The following is a 19707-nucleotide window of genomic DNA, read 5'->3' as shown; positions in this document are numbered from 1 at the left end:
AACATTAATGTTAACATGATACATATATAATATGCAAATATACACACAAGTGCGACATAGTAATGCTACATCCAACTTATTTGACGAAGTGTTTAGATAAACGAAACAAATTACTCAAAAACTGAAAATAACAAAACCAACAAATGCTCCAAAAAAGGAAAAGAAATTCCCAACCATTGAAGATGCACCGTTTGGAGTGGGAGATGGTGGAGGGTTGTCATCTGAATGGGCTGGAGCCGGAGCCGGGGCCGGATTGAGGTCGGGTTCTGGTGCACTCGGGGCGGGTGGAGGTGAGGCAAATTGTTCACTTGGTGGAGATGAAGATGGAGGGTTGGAAGTAGTGTGGTTGCTTCGGTCTGCCAGTACAACGATTACTAGTTTTTCTTTGTTTTTGCAGTGATCTACAACGCCGCTGATGAAATAATGAGGGCCGGATTGGTTTAAAGTGATTAAAGTGTGACCGTCGGTGTATTTTGCAATGGGTGAAGCCGAGCTACAGTTTTTGTAGTCGGCTTCGGTTACTTGAAGCACCGAGTCCCCATTTGCCTTGTAGTTAAATACTACAATATAAACATGAAAACATCTCAAGTTACACTACTATACAATGAGATTTGGAAGGTAAAAAAGCTGTAATTTAGCTGATTAGCGACCAAATAACGGTCACAAATTAACGACATTAAAATTCTCACCAACCGGTATGGCCACAAAATTCGGTCGCAAAGTTCATTACTGTTTAAAAACAGTTTCAAATAAAGGGGTAAATAATTTAAATTTTACATTGAAGTGTTGGACATAAAACTTTTATGGTTATTTTAATTATATTATTTTAAAAATGAAAAGAAAAAAATAAAATAAAATATTATATTATTTTAATCGTATAAATTTAAATGGATTCGAAAATGGTTCCAAGATTTGTGACTAAAACAAAATCGGTCACAAGTTTGGCCCGTTTCATTTCGGTCACAAAATGGTTCAAAATATATATAATGATCAAACAGGGAGTTGCAAAATTCTAACTATGCTATTTAAAGTTATATAAAAGTTTAATATTGGTCACAAAACTTTAGTTAAAAAAATAGCATCATATTGAAACTTACAAAGTGTGTCTCCGATTTGAAACCGACTTTTGTGGGCCCATTGATCATAGGAGGAGGATGATGCAAGGCTCCAGTCACCAGAACCACCAACCTTGAACTGGTATGCATGGACATTTTGAATGATCAGGAAAAGACTAAAAAGCCCCTGAAGGGTCAGCATTGGTCTCTTCATTGCAAAAGCAAGAAAGAGAAGGGCAAAATTGGAAGGATAAACGAATGTTGAGCATGCCATGGGGGTATTTGTAGGAGTGAATCTCTTCTTTACTTGTAGTACACTTTCTTGGGTTGAAGTGCAAAGCATAAGTAGTGCTTTTGGGTTTGGGGAGTTATGCTTTTCTTTACACAGCCAAAAGGGAGAGAGATGAAATTCTAATCATACATATACATATGTATAAGTGAATTTTTTTTTGAATTTAGAACCATGAGAACGGGTATCATTTATTATATATGTATAAGAACATGCGTAGTCGGGCGTTTTTCTCACGCAAAAAGTTCTCATAGCGTCATGAATACCGTTTCCCGGAACGCTATGGGTTGTTTTGGGTGGAGGCGCTTCCCACAAATGGAGGGAAGAAGGTGTTTGTTTGTTGGTTGGTTGGTTGGTTTATTTGTTGTTTTTTTTAAATATAAGAATAATAAGGTAATGATTGAAAGCTTCTCCACAATGTCACGTGGGCATTAGGGGCTCTAAAGCCTCAAACTATAACGTTTCTCTATGATTTAACGCCCCAAGGGGCTACAATTTTTTATTTCATAAAACAAAAAAAAAAATAAAACACAATAAAATAAAATTAAATAATAATGGAAAAAACAAACTAAATTAAATTTAAAACCATAAAAAATAAAAGTTAAAAAAAGTTACAACTATTTAGTCGTAGCCCCTATTTTGTTTGTTCTCCCAAAGATGTTCAATAAAATCCGATCAAAGATTGTGATTCGTTTCCCTTCTTCGTTTTGTTAATAAGCTAGCAAGTTTCTCATCATCATTTAGTGTTGAGATCGGGTCTGGCTCATTGTTGTACTCGCCTTGACAAATTGCTCTACCGGAGTCTTCCAATAGCATATTATGTAAGATAATACAAGTGTACATAATGTTTCTTAACTTATCCATTTGGTGAAAACGAGCCGGTTATCTAACGATAGACCAATGTTTCTTTGATGCCCCGAATGCCCTTTCAATGTCCTTTCTTGCGGACTTGTGTGTGTGTGTGTTTTTTTTTGTAATATCGAAGTTTATCGTCATTCGGGCATGTAAAGCTAAGAACCAGCGTGGCCCACTCCAGATTGTTAGTGCACGGTTTTGCGTCTCGAGTCTTTGTATTTATCTTTAACGTATTTGTCGTTTTGATTAATGTAATAAAATATTAAGGTATTAAGTTAGTTCGTTAAATGTAATGTCTAGTTTGCTAAGGATGTTTAGCGAACTAAGACTTAAGTTAGTTTCCTCCTGATTCGTTAAGGTTGTTTAACGAATCATGATTCGTTAAGTTATTTATCTAATTATGTATGTAACGAAGTAGTGTCTAGTTCGCTAGGGAATGTTAGCGAACTAGACCTATCTTCTATTTATAGTGAACTCTGTTCACAAGTTATTTAAGTTTTTGAGAGTTAATTAATGAAATCCTGTCCGAATCTCTCTCGATCTTCATCTTAATATTATACTGTAACACCCCGTAACCGCAGTGGAAACGTACACGGGATGCAACAGACACATCTGATATCAACAGCATTGCTTATAAAGAAAACACCACTACATTAATTAATATCATATTACATTGTTGCTAATTCGTTACTGTCTAGGTGTTACACACGAGTTTTACCGATAAGACATTAATATATTCATTACAAAATATAGATCAGCAAGCTTCCAACAAGTAGCACAGATCATTAAGCACATTTCAATCATTCCAACTTGGGCATACCTAGAAAACATGTAAGAAAACGGGTCAACTACGAATAGTTGGTGAGTTTCACTAATTTAAATAAGCACTGACAGATCATTTTAATAATAATTTATTAAACAATGTAATTATGCGGGGAATTATGTTTCCCCAAAGCATTTATAACCTCTGGGAACTAAGTTACCCCAGAACAATAATAACCGCTGGGAACTATGTTACCCCAGAACAATAGTAACCTCTGGGAATTATGTTACCCCAGAACAATAACCACCTTTGGGAACTATGTTACCCCAGAACAATAATAATAACCTCTGGGAACTATGTTACCCCAGAACAATAACCACCTCTGGGAACTATGTTACCCCAGAACAATAATAACCTCTGGGAACTATGTTACCCCAGAACAATAATAATAACCTCTGGGAACTATGTTACCCCAGAACAATAATAATAACCTCTGGGAACTATGTTACCCCAGAACAATCCCACACGATAAACAATTTATATATTCTATGCATCAAACCATATATATATAAATACACAAGTGTTTCCATACGATCGGTATGTACTTAAATATTTTAACAAAGACATGTTTTCCGCCCCGGGAAAATATTTAAAACAGTTCAGTAAAAGGGGCTCGTGAAAACTCACCTTTCTGTGAGTCGGGGTAATACAATGAACAGCTACGTGCCGGGATCTGTAATATAATATCTAGTCGTTACTATATAATTCCCGTAAATTAAATCTATGTCAATCGGTACGTCTGGGGACATTGTTAACCCAGTACTGTACTCGATCCGGGGACAATGTTGACCCCGTGACACTTCTAAGGACTCAGATTGTGACATTGCTTAGAGTTTGACGGTCAAAATTATCATTTTTATGATTTCCTTGATTTGCGTGCCTAGCACGGTTATCCGTTTTTAGTTTCAAAAATGAGTTTATTCACACTTAATCCGAAAATGGTGTTTGACTGTTATTTTAGTTAAAGTGATGAAATTAGAGCTCGGTTTGGACACCCCGTTTGGCCGCGGGGCCCGTTTCCGTCATTTAGGTGCCGGAAACAGTAAAATCGGGTAAAATTACCCAAATCATCCGAATTATTTTCGGATGATTTTCTTTTATTTAATTTACTTAGTATTATGAAAATGGTCTATTTTTAGGTTTTTATATACCAGTCAGCTCGCTTATGCGAGTTTTGCCGGTTTACACGTTTTAAGCTTTAAAAATTTGTTTTTATGTTCTTTTTAGCACAAATAATTACCCGTTTAGTCTCGGGTCTTGAAATTTTGCACAAAACTTATTTTGACAGTAATAAATTTTATAAAATTTTTCCAGATTTATTTTCTTATATTTACATTTATTTATCTAATTTTAAACCTTATTAAAACACTAAATATGTCAAAAATACCAAAAGACTTTAGAAAAATCCCAAATTTTTCCGGGATGATCCTTGCCATTCTCATGACTCCCTGGAATTTTTCCAGAACCCAAAACTCATTTTCAAGCCATTTTCACAAAAACCGAGCTAGAAAGCCCTAGAACTCGTTTTACCGAAAAGCCCCTTTAGACTTCTCCAACTGAGCTCAAATTTTGTGTTTGACTTTAATATGTTATAAAAAGCTTATCCTAAATTTTTCAGAATTTTTCATCAAGTTTAGCTATTTTTCACCATTTTTGGCCAAAACCGAGCATTAAATTCACCAAATATTCATCTTTTATCCAAAAATTACCAAAAATTCACAGATCTCATATTTTCATGTGTAGATCATCTCTGTGAAATTTCGTGACCCGAATCTAAGCACTCTACAATCTGTCCAAATTCACTAAATCACACGAAAACCGAACTATCTTGTGTTTTCTAGCGTTAGATCGCAAAGATCTTGGTTTCTAGCCTTTGCTAGCCACTAGATACAACACTTACAAGCACAATAACACTATACCAAGCAAGTTACACCAACAATCAAACCATTTCTTTCATAGTGTCGGTTTTTATATAAAAACAAAGGTTTTAACCGTAAAAATTCGTTATAAACTCTTTTAACTCATCACTTGGATCAAGATCCTTTGTATAGCTTGTATACATCACTTGATCATGCGAGAATCGGTTTCAACTCGGGTTTTCACCCATTTTTACATTTGAAACCTCCTTTTCTCAAGATCATGAAGTTAGAAACAAGATTCAAGCATCAAAACATGTGTTATACCTTGTGTTCTTGGTTAAAATTGATGAGTCTGGATGAACACTTGAAAGAGTTGAGAGATTTGAGAGAGTTTTTGTGATGAAAAAAAAGAAAAATGAATGTTATCTTGGAAGGATAGGGCCGATCGGTCCACCTTAAGGGGTGGGGTGGGTCCCACACATCCATTCTAGGCCACACATTCGGATTACGAAATCCGGATAATGTTGTGGATAATCTGGTTCAGTTCGTTTCTCGTTTAAACTCGTAATTCGGCTTAAAACGAGCATAAAATGGTCGTTTTTTCGGGTTAAAATAAAATTTACATAAAACTGATTTAAAAACTTTAAAAACTCAAACCATAACATTAAAACATCATATTGTCGGTATTTGTGCATCTTTTTCGGTTTGATCGATCGTCTCTTGCTTGGTTTGATGTTAAAGGTTTCGTTTATCGTACCGACGTACTAATAAATCGAAATCCTTTTTCTGTGCTATAATTTACTTATCCCGAAGCATTAATACTTCGTAAATATCACTAAACATTATATACTTCGTCTATAATGTAATTCCCGATTCGTTCGGGTTTCAATAATCGTTCATTGGTTAATTGTAATTCCAATACGATTCACTATATAATCGAGTATGATTCGTACTATGAATCATATATACTCGTATATACGTACTATAACTCATATAATCAGTATTAAATGACACGTAAATAGTATATACCGGCTAGGGTATACCTGGATTTGCCGGAATCGTTACATTCTCCCCCCGTTATAAAAATTTCGTCCTCGAAATTTTACATGTCAACTACTTCCTTTTGAGGAAATAGGTGGGGGTATTTCTTCCGAAATTCATCCTTTCGTTCCCAAGTAAATTCTGGGCCTCGTTGCGAATTCCATCTAACTTTGACCAACGAGATCTTATTGTGTCTAAGTTGCTTGATCTTACCGTCCACTATTTCAATGGGCTCCTCTACGAAGTTGAGCTTATCATTTATTTGAACACCCTCTAAGGGTAACACCGATGTCTCATCCGCCAGACATCTTTTCAGATTTGACACATGAAACACGTTGTGAACTGCACTCAGTTCATCAGGCAGTTCTAATCGGTATGCTACAGGACCGATTTTCGCAGTAATAATGAATGGTCCAATATATCTAGGGGCCAACTTCCCCGCCTTTCCAAATCTGACCACTCCTTTCCAGGGTGATACTTTCAAATATACCTTTTCCCCCTTCTCAAATGACAACGGTTTTCGACGGTTATCGGCATAACTCTTCTGCCGATCCCGCGCGGCTTTCAGGTTGTTCTTAATTTCAAGAATCTTGCTGGTCGTCTCCTGGACCAGATCCGATCTAATGACCTGCGAGTCACCCACTTCAGACCAGCAAAGTGGTGATCGGCACTTCCGCCCATACAATGCTTCATAAGGTGCTGCCTTTATACTGCTGTGATAACTGTTATTATAGGAAAATTCAACGAGTGGGAGATGTTGATCCCAATTTCCCTTAAAGTCCAGTACGCAAGCACGAAGCAAATCCTCCAAAGTTTGAATGGTCCTCTCAGACTGACCATCGGTCTGAGGGTGGTAAGCCGTGCTTAGGTCAATACGTGTTCCCAATGCTTCTTGAACAGCTTGCCAAAGTTTGGAGGTGAAATGGCTATCCCTATCGGAGATGATCGAGATGGGGATGCCATGACGAGACACTATTTCATTTATATAAATCTGCGCAAGTCTCTCAGTGTTAAAAGTATTCCTAATCGGAATAAAATGTGCCGATTTGGTTAATCGATCCACGATTACCCAAATCGCATCATGACCTCGGGGTGTCTTGGGGAGATGTGTCACAAAATCCATTGTGATCTGCTCCCACTTCCATTCGGGAATTTCCGGCTGTTGTAGCATTCCCGAGGGTTTCTGGTGCTCCGCCTTAACTCTCGCACACGTCGTACACTTGCCGACGTATGTGGCTATATTCTTTTTCATACCTGGCCACCAGTAAAATTCTTTCACATCCTTGTACATTTTATCTGATCCCGGATGTATGGAATATTTCGATTTATGCGCTTCATCCATGATCAAATCACGAAGGTCATGGAGGGTCGGGATCCAAATCCGATTTTTGAAATAGAGAATTTCGTCCACACGCTGTTCGAAATTCTTCTCATTCCCGTAAAGTCCTTCTTTATCCAATTGGTCCTCTTTCAACGCCTCGCGTTGAGCGACTCGAATCAAATCCGAAAGGCTCGATTGGACTATCATTCCCAACGCTCGCACGCGTAGTGGCTTAACTCGATCTTTCCTACTCAAGGCATCGGCTACAACGTTAGCCTTGCCGGGGTGATATCGGATGTCACAGTCATAGTCACTTAGTAACTCGACCCACCTTCGTTGTCTCATATTCAGTTCTTTCTGATCGAATATGTGTTGCAAACTTTTATGATCAGTGAAGATGGTGCACTTTGTACCGTAGAGATAGTGTCTCCAGATTTTAAGTGCAAAGATGACTGATCCCAGTTCCAAGTCATGAGTAGTGTAGTTTTTCTCATGAACTTTTAACTGTCGAGACGCATAGGCTATGAACTTTTTATTTTGCATCAACACGCATCCTAACCCTTTACGGGATGCGTCACAATATACAACAAATCCATCGTCTCCGTCGGGGAGACTTAAGATTGGCGCTTGGCACAATCTTTGCTTTAGCGTTTGAAACGCCGCTTCCTGCTCTTCACCCCAATCATACCTTCGATCCTTTTGGGTCAGCAGGGTTAAAGGTTGGGCAATGCTGGAAAAATTCTCAATAAATCGACGATAGTACCCAGCTAAGCCTAAGAATTGGCGGATTTCCTTTGGAGATTTAGGTGCTTGCCAATTCTTAATTGCTTCAATCTTACTTGGATCGACGTGTATTCCTTGATGATTTATAATGTGACCAAGGAATTGCACTTCTTGTAACCAGAAGTTACATTTGGAGAATTTTGCATACAACTTCTCCTGATCCAAAAGTTCCAAAATTAACCTCAAATGTCGCTCGTGTTCTTCTTTACTCTTCGAGTATATCAAAATATCGTCAATAAACACGATGACGAATTTGTCAAGATAGGGTTTACAGACTCGGTTCATGAGATCCATGAACACCGCTGGCGCATTTGTTAGTCCAAAAGGCATAACTAAAAATTCATAGTGGCCGTAGCGAGTCTGAAACGCGGTTTTTGGGATATCCTCCTCCTGAATTTTAACTTGGTGGTATCCCGATCTAAGATCAATCTTTGAGAAATAGCTCGCACCTTGTAGTTGGTCGAACAAATCATCGATTCGGGGAAGAGGATACCTATTTTTGATGGTTAATTTGTTCAATTCCCTGTAGTCAATGCACATTCGAAGGCTTCCGTCCTTCTTTTTCACAAATAGTACAGGTGCACCCCACGGGGAATAGCTGGGACGAATAAATCCCTTATCCAACAATTCCTGCAACTGGTTGGATAATTCTTGCATCTCGGACGGTGCAAGTCTGTAAGGGGCCTTAGCAACAGGGCCAGCTTGAGGTAATAAGTCGATTCTGAATTCAACTTGTCGGGTTGGCGGTAATCCAGGAAGTTCTTCTGGGAAAACTTGTGGAAATTCGCGCACCACTGGAATATCGTCCACCCGTTTTTCCTCAGAATCAGCGGCCGTCAGCCTCGCTAGATACGCCACACATCCCTGACGTATATATTTCAACACCTTGAGGTGGGATATAAATGGTATCATGGTGCCGGATTTTTCTCCCTGCACTAATACCTCCTCGTCATCCGACACCCGGATCTTGACGACTTTCTTTTCACAATTTATTTCTACCTTGTTGCGTGCTAACCAATCCATTCCCACTATCACATCAAAACTACCCAGTTCTACCAGTAACAAGTCAATCAGAAAGGATTGTTCGTTTAGAATAAAAGGACAATTCCGAACGATTTGATTGACTATCATGGTCTTACCGTTAGCGACTTCTACGGTATAGGGTTCTATGGATTCACTAACCGGCATGTTTGCTATTAATAGGAATTTAACGGAGACAAAACTTCTATCAGCACCCGTATCAAATAATACTGAAGCGTAATGGTCAGAAACAAGGAATGTACCTGTCACTACGCTGGGGTCCTGGCGTGCTTCGCTCGCCCCTATCACGAAAGCTCGGCTTTTCGCCGGGTTGGACGACGATGCCTGACCCGTGGGTTGTCTCCCGTTTCCTCCTTGGTTCAGTTTCGGGCAGTTTCTTTTGAAGTGATCCGTGCTGCCGCATTCGTAGCAGGCACGGCTAGTGGTCACCATTTGGTTTCCTTGCGGGTTTTGCTGCAGGGCTGGTTGGGTCCTAAATGGTTGAGCACGAATTGGTTGCGGTTGTCGATTTAGGTTGTTCAGGTTTGTCCTACATTTTGGTGTTGTGTGCCCAATCCTGCCGCACCGGTGGCACACCACCTCTTTGCACACGCCACCATGGTGGTAACCACATTTCCCGCACTTAGGAAACGTTCCTTTCTGCGGTTCTTGCCTTCCGCCCGAACCAGTCATGGCATAGCTCTGGGCAGCGGGCCTAGCTCGTTTACCTTGCTGCTTCTCCCGGATCCTATTGTCATACGTACCTCGCTTTCCCCCAGCAGACTCTCCTGTCACCTTTAGTGATCCACTCCTTAAGAAATCATACGTGACAATACCGGCCTGTGTCACTGCACCCTCATACGTTTGGTGTCCCCCCGCGTTAACTATACTCCTCACTACTGGAGTTAGTCCCCAAATATAACGCTCCACCCTTTTTGCCTCTGGGGTGACCAACCATGGTACTAATCGTGACAGCTCATTGAACCGGTTTGTATATCCCAAATGATCCGCCCCCTGCATTTCCAGGTTCCACAACTCATTTTCCAGTTTCTGTAATTCATTCTTTGGGCAGAAATGTTCCAAAACGAGAGCCTTAAGCTCTGTCCAGGTCATGCGGTTTGTCGCCGCCTGACCTCGAGTCTGTACTATGGTGTTCCACCATGTCAAGGCATGGTCGGTGAATGTACAAGTGGCGTACTTAACGACACAATCCTCGGGACAGTTGCTAATATTCACCACTGATTCTATTTTCTCTATCCATTTAACTAACCCATTCGGTCCTTCAGACCCGCTAAACTCTAATGGCTTGCACAACATAAAATCCTTGATCGAACATCCCCTGGATGCACGAATTGGTTCAGTACGGTTTGTCTCTACCGTAGGTATAGGGCCATTGCTGTCAGTAACGACCACCCTAGGCGGTGCGTCATTACTCGGAATAGTGTTATCATTCCTTGGAGGATTAGCATTTTGTTCCCCGTCATTATTTATGGGCGTTTGATTGCTCGGAGGGGTTGGATTGGTCGAGTTATTAATACTGGCGGCGATGTGCGATACTATATCCGGTATCGCCGCCTCCAACTGTTGAGCAATCAAACGGCTCACATCTACTTCCGATATTTTAGTTGATCGTTTCGGTGCCATTCTACACAACAATAAGAAATACATATAATCAATACCATCTCAAATTATAAAACACAATACATATTTCATTCATTAGTAAACATTGATACATATTACACAAACATCAGTTTACATACTTCCCAGTCAACATTACATAACTAAGTTCTAATACAAGGGCACTATGTCGGTATCATTTCGACATAACCCGTAAAAGGGTCAGTGCTTGAATGATACCCAAAAGTATCTATAATGATCTGCCCCAAAAGAGACCCACCCTAGGGGCCAGTGGTTGTATCATAACTAACCAAGATTCACTCCGTGTTAGTATCACCACTAACTACTTACACAGAGTATCAAAAAGAAAATGGTCCCTGACTAACCCCATCCAAACATAACTACTAAACACGGTGGTATGCCCACCACATCATCACTGCCACCAACGCCACCACTACTGCCACCACCCCCCGGAGCCACGCCTCTAACCGCTGAACCATCATTAGGGAGTACGAGCACTCCCTTGTCAACCGGTCGATTGCATACTGGAAATCCAGTATGCGGTCACCAAGGTACACCCGTCTCTGTACCCCCACGGTCAGGGCGGCTGAGTGCTCATTTACTTGCTCTGTGAGCACTCGTAGCCAGGCTGCCGCATCCCGCTCCTGTCTCGGAAGGCCCCAGACAGGTAGAGCCATCGGCTCGGGCTGAGATGAGGACTCTCCCCGACGAGTAGCAGGTCGGGGTGGGGGAGAGGTCGGTGGGACATGTAACACCCCGACCAAAGGCGGATTATACATCGGGGCGCCACATATTGCTTCATTACTCGCGACACTATTGGTGTCAATATTTATTAATACACATTTTATCGCGCACGCGCAGCGGGGAAAATAAAGAACATAAATCAAAATATAAATCAATATATTATAAATTATAACATTCAAACAACATTAACTTGTCTTGATACATTTTAATTCTAGGTCCAAAAGTAAAAACGTCCTACGTGTCCACAAGCTCCAAAACAGCTACTGCAAACCTGAACATGTGTTAAAATAAACGTCAAACACTTGCGTGTTGGTGAGAAATCAAGTTTAATAGATAATCATAGATAATCACAGTAAATCTGCGCGCAACACGTGTATGTCTAGAGTTTAACAAGGGTGTAATCAGATTGTGATCAAGCCTAAGATAGTTCATAGATCATAGTTCAATCCATGCTCCCAATTGAGCATAAAAACGAGAAAACATCTGTGCAAGTGTAAACCAAGAAAACCGTAAACGATAGGTCTCCCGTGTTCAACTAATGGTACCAACGGAACTGCGGAATAGGCCGAACAAAGCGGTTAATGATACACACATACAAATAAACAGCCAAGTAAACGTCCTCAACACATGGGATACTGCGCGACTAAAGTTCAAAAACAAGTTTAAGACTCAAGTTTTGTATGAACACATGAACATCCCAAAGCATTTAAAATAAAAAGGGATTAGATACGAGATAACTCACATGATAAACGATGCGGTGATAGATAAAGCAAGAACCAACTTTAAACAAGCACAAGTTAACCTATAAATAAGATTATTGTTTTAATGATTTGTTTTAAGTCTTGATTATAAGTTAGCATAATTAATAAGTAAATTATAATATATATTACCGGAAAAGCAGGAAGAACAAGGAGGAAGACGGAGGCAGAGAGGAAGACGGCAGAGAGAGCAAGGAGCAAGAGAACAGGAGAGATTAAGTGTTTTGTGTGTGATGTGTTAGGAAAAATAATACTATTATTTATAGAGAAACCCTAGGAGACATAATCCCTAGAAAAGGGAAAAAGATCTCAAAAAGCAAAAGATTCCAAAAGCAAAAGATATCAAAAGATATGGCAGCTGCAGGGAGCAAGATAAAGCTGACAGGGAACAGTAACAGGCATGGGCGGTTCAGATAAAGGTACTGGTCAAGCATGGCAAAAGCAGATCTCAAAAGATAATGTCAGTCACTTTTTCTACCAACCAATGGGGGTTGGTACGCATGCTGCGCCGAAAGTAACTATTCAGACATTAGATAGGTTAGGTCAACAGCACAGAAGATAAGACAACACAAAAGCAAACGGCTAGATTTAAACAGAAGATACAAGGGTTAAGCGCGGGAAGGCTGAGTGCGCGAGCGCGAAGGCTGGCACAACAATCCTTAGCGCACTGCGGGAAGAATCACATCCTTAGCGTGCTGCGTGAACAAGAATTCTAAGCGCATCGCGGGAAGAACATACATTCTTAGCGCATTGCGGGAAGAACATGCATTCTTAGCGCGCTGCGAGAAGAGTTCTCTTCACGCATCGCAGGAACAAGATGTCTTCACGCAGGCTTCCATGTAAGGAGTCTGGCGCGTGGAGCTGCAGACCTCCTTAGGCGGGAAGAACCAAAGGACAAGCAAAGAGGAGGGAAACAAGGCGTAAGGGCGGGACGGCGACAAGAGGGAAAAGAAGGCGGAGAGAAGAAGAGGGACGGGACGGCGGGAAGGAAAAGAGAGGAAGAGGCGGAGAGGAAAATATATAGTATTATTAAAAGTAAAGTATAAGTATAGATAAATATTATATCATAAAAGAAAGATCGGGTCAGAGAAACGGGTACCTGGGTCGGGTCGGATCGGGTCAGATGTCACAGTCTCCCCTACTTTAAGAAATTTCGTCCCGAAATTTATCTCGAAGTAGGTTGCGCAGAGAACAGGTGCGGGTACTTGATCTTCATTTGATCTTCCCTCTCCCATGTAAACTCGGCTCCGCGCTTGGACTCCCAGCGAACTTTCACGATAGGGATACGACTGCGCTTGGTTTGCTTAACCTCGCGATCCATAATCTCAACAGGCTTCTCAATGAAATGCATGGATTCATCAACTTGAACTTCATCAAGTGAAATGTGAAGGTTCTCGTCAGCTAAACACTTCTTGAGATTGGATACATGGAACGTTGGATGCACATTACTGAGCGCGGGCGGCAGGTCAAGTCTGTAGGCAACTTTTCCCACACGCGCGAGAATCTTGAATGGACCAACATAACGAGGAGCAAGCTTACCCTTCTTCCCAAAGCGGACAACACCTTTCCAAGGCGACACTTTGAGGAGAACAAGATCACCAACTTGAAATTCGAGAGGCTTTCGCCTACGATCTGCGTAACTCTTCTGTCGGCTTCTGGCAGTCAGCAAATGATCACGGATCTTGGCGATTTTATCGGTTGTCTCTTGAACAAGTTCGGGTCCTGTGATTTGAGTTTCACCCACTTCGCTCCAACAAATCGGGGAGCGGCATTTACGACCGTAAAGTGCTTCAAATGGGGCCATACCGATACTGGAATGATAGCTGTTGTTATAAGAAAACTCGATCAAAGGCAGGTGTGAATCCCAATTACCTCCAAAATCAAGAACACAAGATCGGAGCATATCCTCAAGAGTTTGAATAGTTCGCTCAGACTGACCGTCAGTCTGAGGATGATATGCCGTACTCATGTCCAAGCGAGTTCCTAGCGCAGATTGGAGAGATTTCCAAAAGCGAGATATAAAACGGCCATCGCGATCGGATATGATGCTCAAAGGAGTACCATGGCGGCAGACAATTTCCTTGACATAAAGCTGCGCGAGATGCTCAACACGGTAGTTTTCACGAATGGGCAGAAAGTGAGCAGATTTAGTCAATCGATCCACTATTACCCAAATGCTATCATGCTTGCTTGCTGTCAAAGGTAACTTGGTAATAAAGTCCATTGCTACACATTCCCATTTCCACGTAGGAATTTCTGGTTGTTCGAGCAAACCAGATGGGCGTTGGTGTTCAGCTTTCACTTTAGAACAAGTCAGGCATTTAGCTACGAACACAGCAATATCTTTTTTCATACCGGGCCACCAATAAGTTATGCGCAAATCCTTGTACATCTTATCAGCGCCAGGATGAATAGAATACCGAGATTTGTGCGCTTCACTCAGGATATCAGCGCGAAGATTCTCATCCAAGGGGATCCAGATGCGATTAAGATAGCAGAGAATTCCACTCAGATTAGGGACAAAGTGCGCTTCCGCGCCACACGCTAACTCGGCGCGAAGGTTACCGTTACTGATGGATGCGCGCTGCGCGTCACGAATACGCGATTCAAGGTTGCTTTGAATCGGCGCAAAGTGAAGATGCGTGCGCGGCAAGATACAGTTAAGTTGGCAGGGTTTTCGGCTGAGCGCGTCGGCTACCACATTAGCCTTACCAGGATGATACCGGATCTCACAATCGTAATCGCTGATGAGTTCGTTCCATCGGCGTTGCCTCATGTTAAGTTCCTTTTGATCAAAGATATGCTGAAGGCTTTTATGGTCAGTGTAGAGGATACACTTAGTACCATAAAGGTAGTGTCTCCAGATCTTCAAGGCAAAAACAACTGCACCAAGCTCGAGGTCGTGAGTTGTATAATTCTTTTCATGAACCTTAAGTTGCCTTGATGCGTAAGCGATAACCTTGCCTCGTTGCATAAGAACACAACCGAGACCTTGGTTGGATGCATCGCAATACACGACAAAATCATCATTACCCTCAGGTAGCGCAAGAACAGGAGCTTCACACAACAAACGCTTGAGCGTCTGAAAGGCTTCTTCTTGCTTCGAGACCCAAATATACGGTTTACCTTTGTGCGTCAGAGCTGTTAAAGGCAAAGCGATCTTTGAGAAGTTCGAAATGAATCGCCGGTAGTAACCAGCTAAGCCCAGAAAGGAACGGATCTCAGAAGGAGAGGATGGCGTAATCCAGTTCTTGATTGCTTCAATCTTGGATGGGTCGACATGAATACCCATCTTGTTTACAACATGACCAAGAAACTGTACTTCATTAGACCAGAATTCACACTTGGAAAGCTTAGCATAGAGTTGCTCGGTTCTAAGCTTTTGCAATACCAATCGGAGATGTTGCTCGTGCTCGGCCTTGGTCTTAGAATACACCAGGACATCATCGATAAACACGATCACGAATTTATCCAAGAAAGGCCTACACACCCGATTCATAAGATCCATGAAAACGGCGGGTGCGTTGGTTAGACCGAAGGACATGACCAAGAATTCAAAATGGCCATAACGAGTTCGAAAAGCAGTCTTCGGAACATCTTCATCGCGGATACGCAACTGATGATAACCAGAACGGAGATCAATCTTCGAGAAACAAGAGGCACCTTGGAGTTGATCAAAGAGGTCGTCAATACGCGGTAAGGGATACCGGTTTTTAATGGTGAGTTTGTTCAACTCGCGGTAATCAATACACATGCGAAACGATCCATCTTTCTTTTTAACGAACAACACCGGAGCACCCCAGGGCGAAGAGCTAGGGCGAATGAATCCTTTAGCAGTCAACTCTTGAAGTTGGCTGGCCAATTCTTGCATCTCAGCGGGTGCAAGACGATAAGGAGATTTAGCAACGGGGGAAGCACCAGGGACAAGATCAACACGAAACTCGACTTCACGAGCGGGAGGGATACCAGGAAGATCATCAGGAAAAACTTCAGGAAAATCACGCACAACAGGGATATCGCGAAGCTTCTTTCCTTCATCGGGTTTAACCACATGGGCTAGAAATGCAACACACTTCTTCCGCATGAGTCTTTGGGCTTCGGCGCAAGACATAAGTTTAAGACCACTGGAGGGTTTTTCGCCGTAGATGTGAAGATCACCATTTTCTCGAGGTATGCGAATCAATTTCTTGGCGCAAATAACTTCGGCGCGATTCTTCGAGAGCCAGTCCATACCAATGATAACATCAAAGCTTCCAAGAGGCATAGGGATGAGGTCGATCAGAAAATCGTTTTCGTTAAGGTTAAGCGTGCAATCTTTAATTACCGAGTTTATTAAAACAGTTTCGCCATTAGCCAATTCAACTGAAAAATCTTCTTTTAAGTTATCGCGCGGTCGCGCAAGCTTCTGCTCGAAGGCGCGAGAGATAAAACTTCGATCGGCGCCAGTATCAAAAAGCATAGATGCATAAAATCCGTTAAGCAAAAATGTACCATTAACTACGTCGTTATTCGCTTGCGCTTGGTGCGCGGTTATGTTAAAAGCTCGGCCACGCGTCACTTGGTTCGAAATTTGGTTCACCGGATTCGCTTGAGTAATCTGAACTTGTAGCCTTGGGCACGCGTTCCGGAAATGACTTGGATCACCGCAGTTAAAGCACGATCTGGGTCGTGGGTTTTGGTAAGTTGGCTGTGGGTTCTGCGGGTAGGCTGGTGGTGTTGGCGCAATCGGATTGGAGGGAGGGGTTCTACAGTACTCAACGGAGTGACCTATGCGGCCACATCGGTTACATTGTCGACACGGGACTTGAGGTGGGTGATGAAGTCTACAGGTTGGGCAAAAGGGTTGGTTTCCTGTGTAAGGCTTCTTAGTTGGCGGGGCAGGAAGTGCTGGATTGGTTAAGGCATAGTTGTGGACTACAGGAGGTGCTGGGTAGGTTGACAGTGGGTTAGGCGCGTAAACTGGAGGTTGGTAAGCGGGTTGCTGGACAATGGGCGGGTTGGTAAGCGCATAGGCTTGTCTGCGCCTACGTTTCTGGTTATGGTTTGAGGGTTCTGGTTTGGTTTCTGTTGGTTCAGGGACAGTCTTGGTGGGTTTGGTCTTCTCAGTTCCCCGCAGGAACAGGGTTCCTGCTCTGACATGGTTGTCGCTGAGCACAGCGGCCAATTCGATGGCGTCAGAGAGGGTTACTGGGTTTCTGGCCCATACAGAATCTTGAATTTCCATGGGGAGACCCCCAAGGAATTTCTCGATGGCTCGGCGGGAAGGGGTAACAAGGTGAGGGACCAGTAAGCTTAGCTCGTGGAAGCGCGTCGCGTACTCGCGCGCTTCACCGCTGTATTGCTTCAAGTTCCAGAATTCTTCCTCCAGGCGCTTAACTTCGTTGGGAGGGCAGAATTCTCGCGTAAGAATTTCCTTGAATTCCTCCCATGTCATGCTAGAAGCAGCCTCTGCGCCACGCGCATGAGCTACTCCATTCCACCATGTAAGCGCTCTGGATTCCAGGACACTGGAAGCATATAGGGTTCGTCTTTCTGAGGGGCATTGGGTATGGAGGAAAGTGTTTTCAATCTTCTCAAGCCATTGGAGCATCACGGTGGCTCCTTCAAGACCTGTGAACTTCGGAGGGTTACCCGCATTAAAGGACTTAATGTTATAACTGGAGGTATTAGCATTGTTTTGGCTCAAAGCTTGGGCTATTGCGGCGGCCATTTCCTGGGAACGTTGCTGTCTACGCATGCGCGAGGCTTCTCTTCTCTGAAATCGGCGAGATAGCGGAGGCATTCTATAAAAGTTTTAAATTTTAGTTAATATCTTGGTTTTAGCGCAAAGTTTTAATCTTATAAAGCTTGGTTTCGCAGAGTTAGATACTATCAAAAGTTAAAGTAGATTAAATGACCCTAAATGCAGACTTAATAAAGGTAACAAATTCGAATCAAGAATCGACAATTCATGTATCACCATGACTTTCCGAATTCCCAATTTAAAATATACGAGTAAACGAGTATTGGAGATTGACGATTCATGTATCACCATGACTTTCCAATCTTCAATATAAAATATACAAGAAAATGAGTATTGGAGGTTGACAATTCATGTATCACCATGACTTTTCAAGTCTCCAACCTCAGAACATAATCGTAAATGGAAATTGAAAATCAACTATTCATGTATCACCATGACTTTTCGGATTTTCAAATCCCACAAACGAATATGTAAGTAAAATCAATAAAAATCGAAATTCAACCAAAATCGAAATATCGCGAAATAGAACATAAAATCATATACTGCGCAAGTGCGAGCATATTCATAAATAACGAGTAATTAAAAATAAGCGCGCAAACATGAGATTTCTCTCATGCGCGAGAAGGGACTCTTAGGTATTCTAGGCCGTTACGTCTAACCACCTATCCTAAAGTCAACGAGCTCTGATACCAATCTGTAACACCATGACCAAAGGCGGATTATACATCGGGGCGCCACATATTGCTTCATTACTCGCGACACTATTGGTGTCAATATTTATTAATACACATTTTATCGCGCACGCGCAGCGGGGAAAATAAAGAACATAAATCAAAATATAAATCAATATATTATAAATTATAACATTCAAACAACATTAACTTGTCTTGATACATTTTAATTCTAGGTCCAAAAGTAAAAACGTCCTACGTGTCCACAAGCTCCAAAACAGCTACTGCAAACCTGAACATGTGTTAAAATAAACGTCAAACACTTGCGTGTTGGTGAGAAATCAAGTTTAATAGATAATCATAGATAATCACAGTAAATCTGCGCGCAACACGTGTATGTCTAGAGTTTAACAAGGGTGTAATCAGATTGTGATCAAGCCTAAGATAGTTCATAGATCATAGTTCAATCCATGCTCCCAATTGAGCATAAAAACGAGAAAACATCTGTGCAAGTGTAAACCAAGAAAACCGTAAACGATAGGTCTCCCGTGTTCAACTAATGGTACCAACGGAACTGCGGAATAGGCCGAACAAAGCGGTTAATGATACACACATACAAATAAACAGCCAAGTAAACGTCCTCAACACATGGGATACTGCGCGACTAAAGTTCAAAAACAAGTTTAAGACTCAAGTTTTGTATGAACACATGAACATCCCAAAGCATTTAAAATAAAAAGGGATTAGATACGAGATAACTCACATGATAAACGATGCGGTGATAGATAAAGCAAGAACCAACTTTAAACAAGCACAAGTTAACCTATAAATAAGATTATTGTTTTAATGATTTGTTTTAAGTCTTGATTATAAGTTAGCATAATTAATAAGTAAATTATAATATATATTACCGGAAAAGCAGGAAGAACAAGGAGGAAGACGGAGGCAGAGAGGAAGACGGCAGAGAGAGCAAGGAGCAAGAGAACAGGAGAGATTAAGTGTTTTGTGTGTGATGTGTTAGGAAAAATAATACTATTATTTATAGAGAAACCCTAGGAGACATAATCCCTAGAAAAGGGAAAAAGATCTCAAAAAGCAAAAGATTCC

At 41.6% G+C, this 19707-nt stretch overlaps 1 protein-coding gene across 1 annotated transcript; it reads right to left on the bottom strand.

Annotated features, from left to right (window-relative positions):
* Positions 1 to 57: 57 nt before the first annotated feature.
* LOC143566242 (early nodulin-like protein 9) lies at positions 58 to 1304 on the bottom strand. Its single transcript, XM_077052990.1, has 2 exons — positions 1098 to 1304; positions 58 to 560 (listed from the first exon to the last, which is right to left on the bottom strand). Exons 1-2 carry the CDS (start codon positions 1267 to 1269, stop codon positions 115 to 117), a joined length of 618 nt encoding a protein of 205 aa, XP_076909105.1. The 5' UTR covers positions 1270 to 1304; the 3' UTR covers positions 58 to 114.
* Between the last annotated feature and the right edge of the window lie 18403 nt (positions 1305 to 19707).

This window comes from Bidens hawaiensis, unplaced genomic scaffold (assembly GCF_021521415.1).
Source record: "Bidens hawaiensis isolate Kalapana, Puna unplaced genomic scaffold, B.hawaiensis_p1.1 tig00022757_1, whole genome shotgun sequence".
Taxonomy (NCBI): Eukaryota; Viridiplantae; Streptophyta; class Magnoliopsida; order Asterales; family Asteraceae; genus Bidens; species Bidens hawaiensis.
Note: the sequence above shows the minus strand (reverse complement) of the source record. Positions and strands in the feature narration are given on the sequence as shown.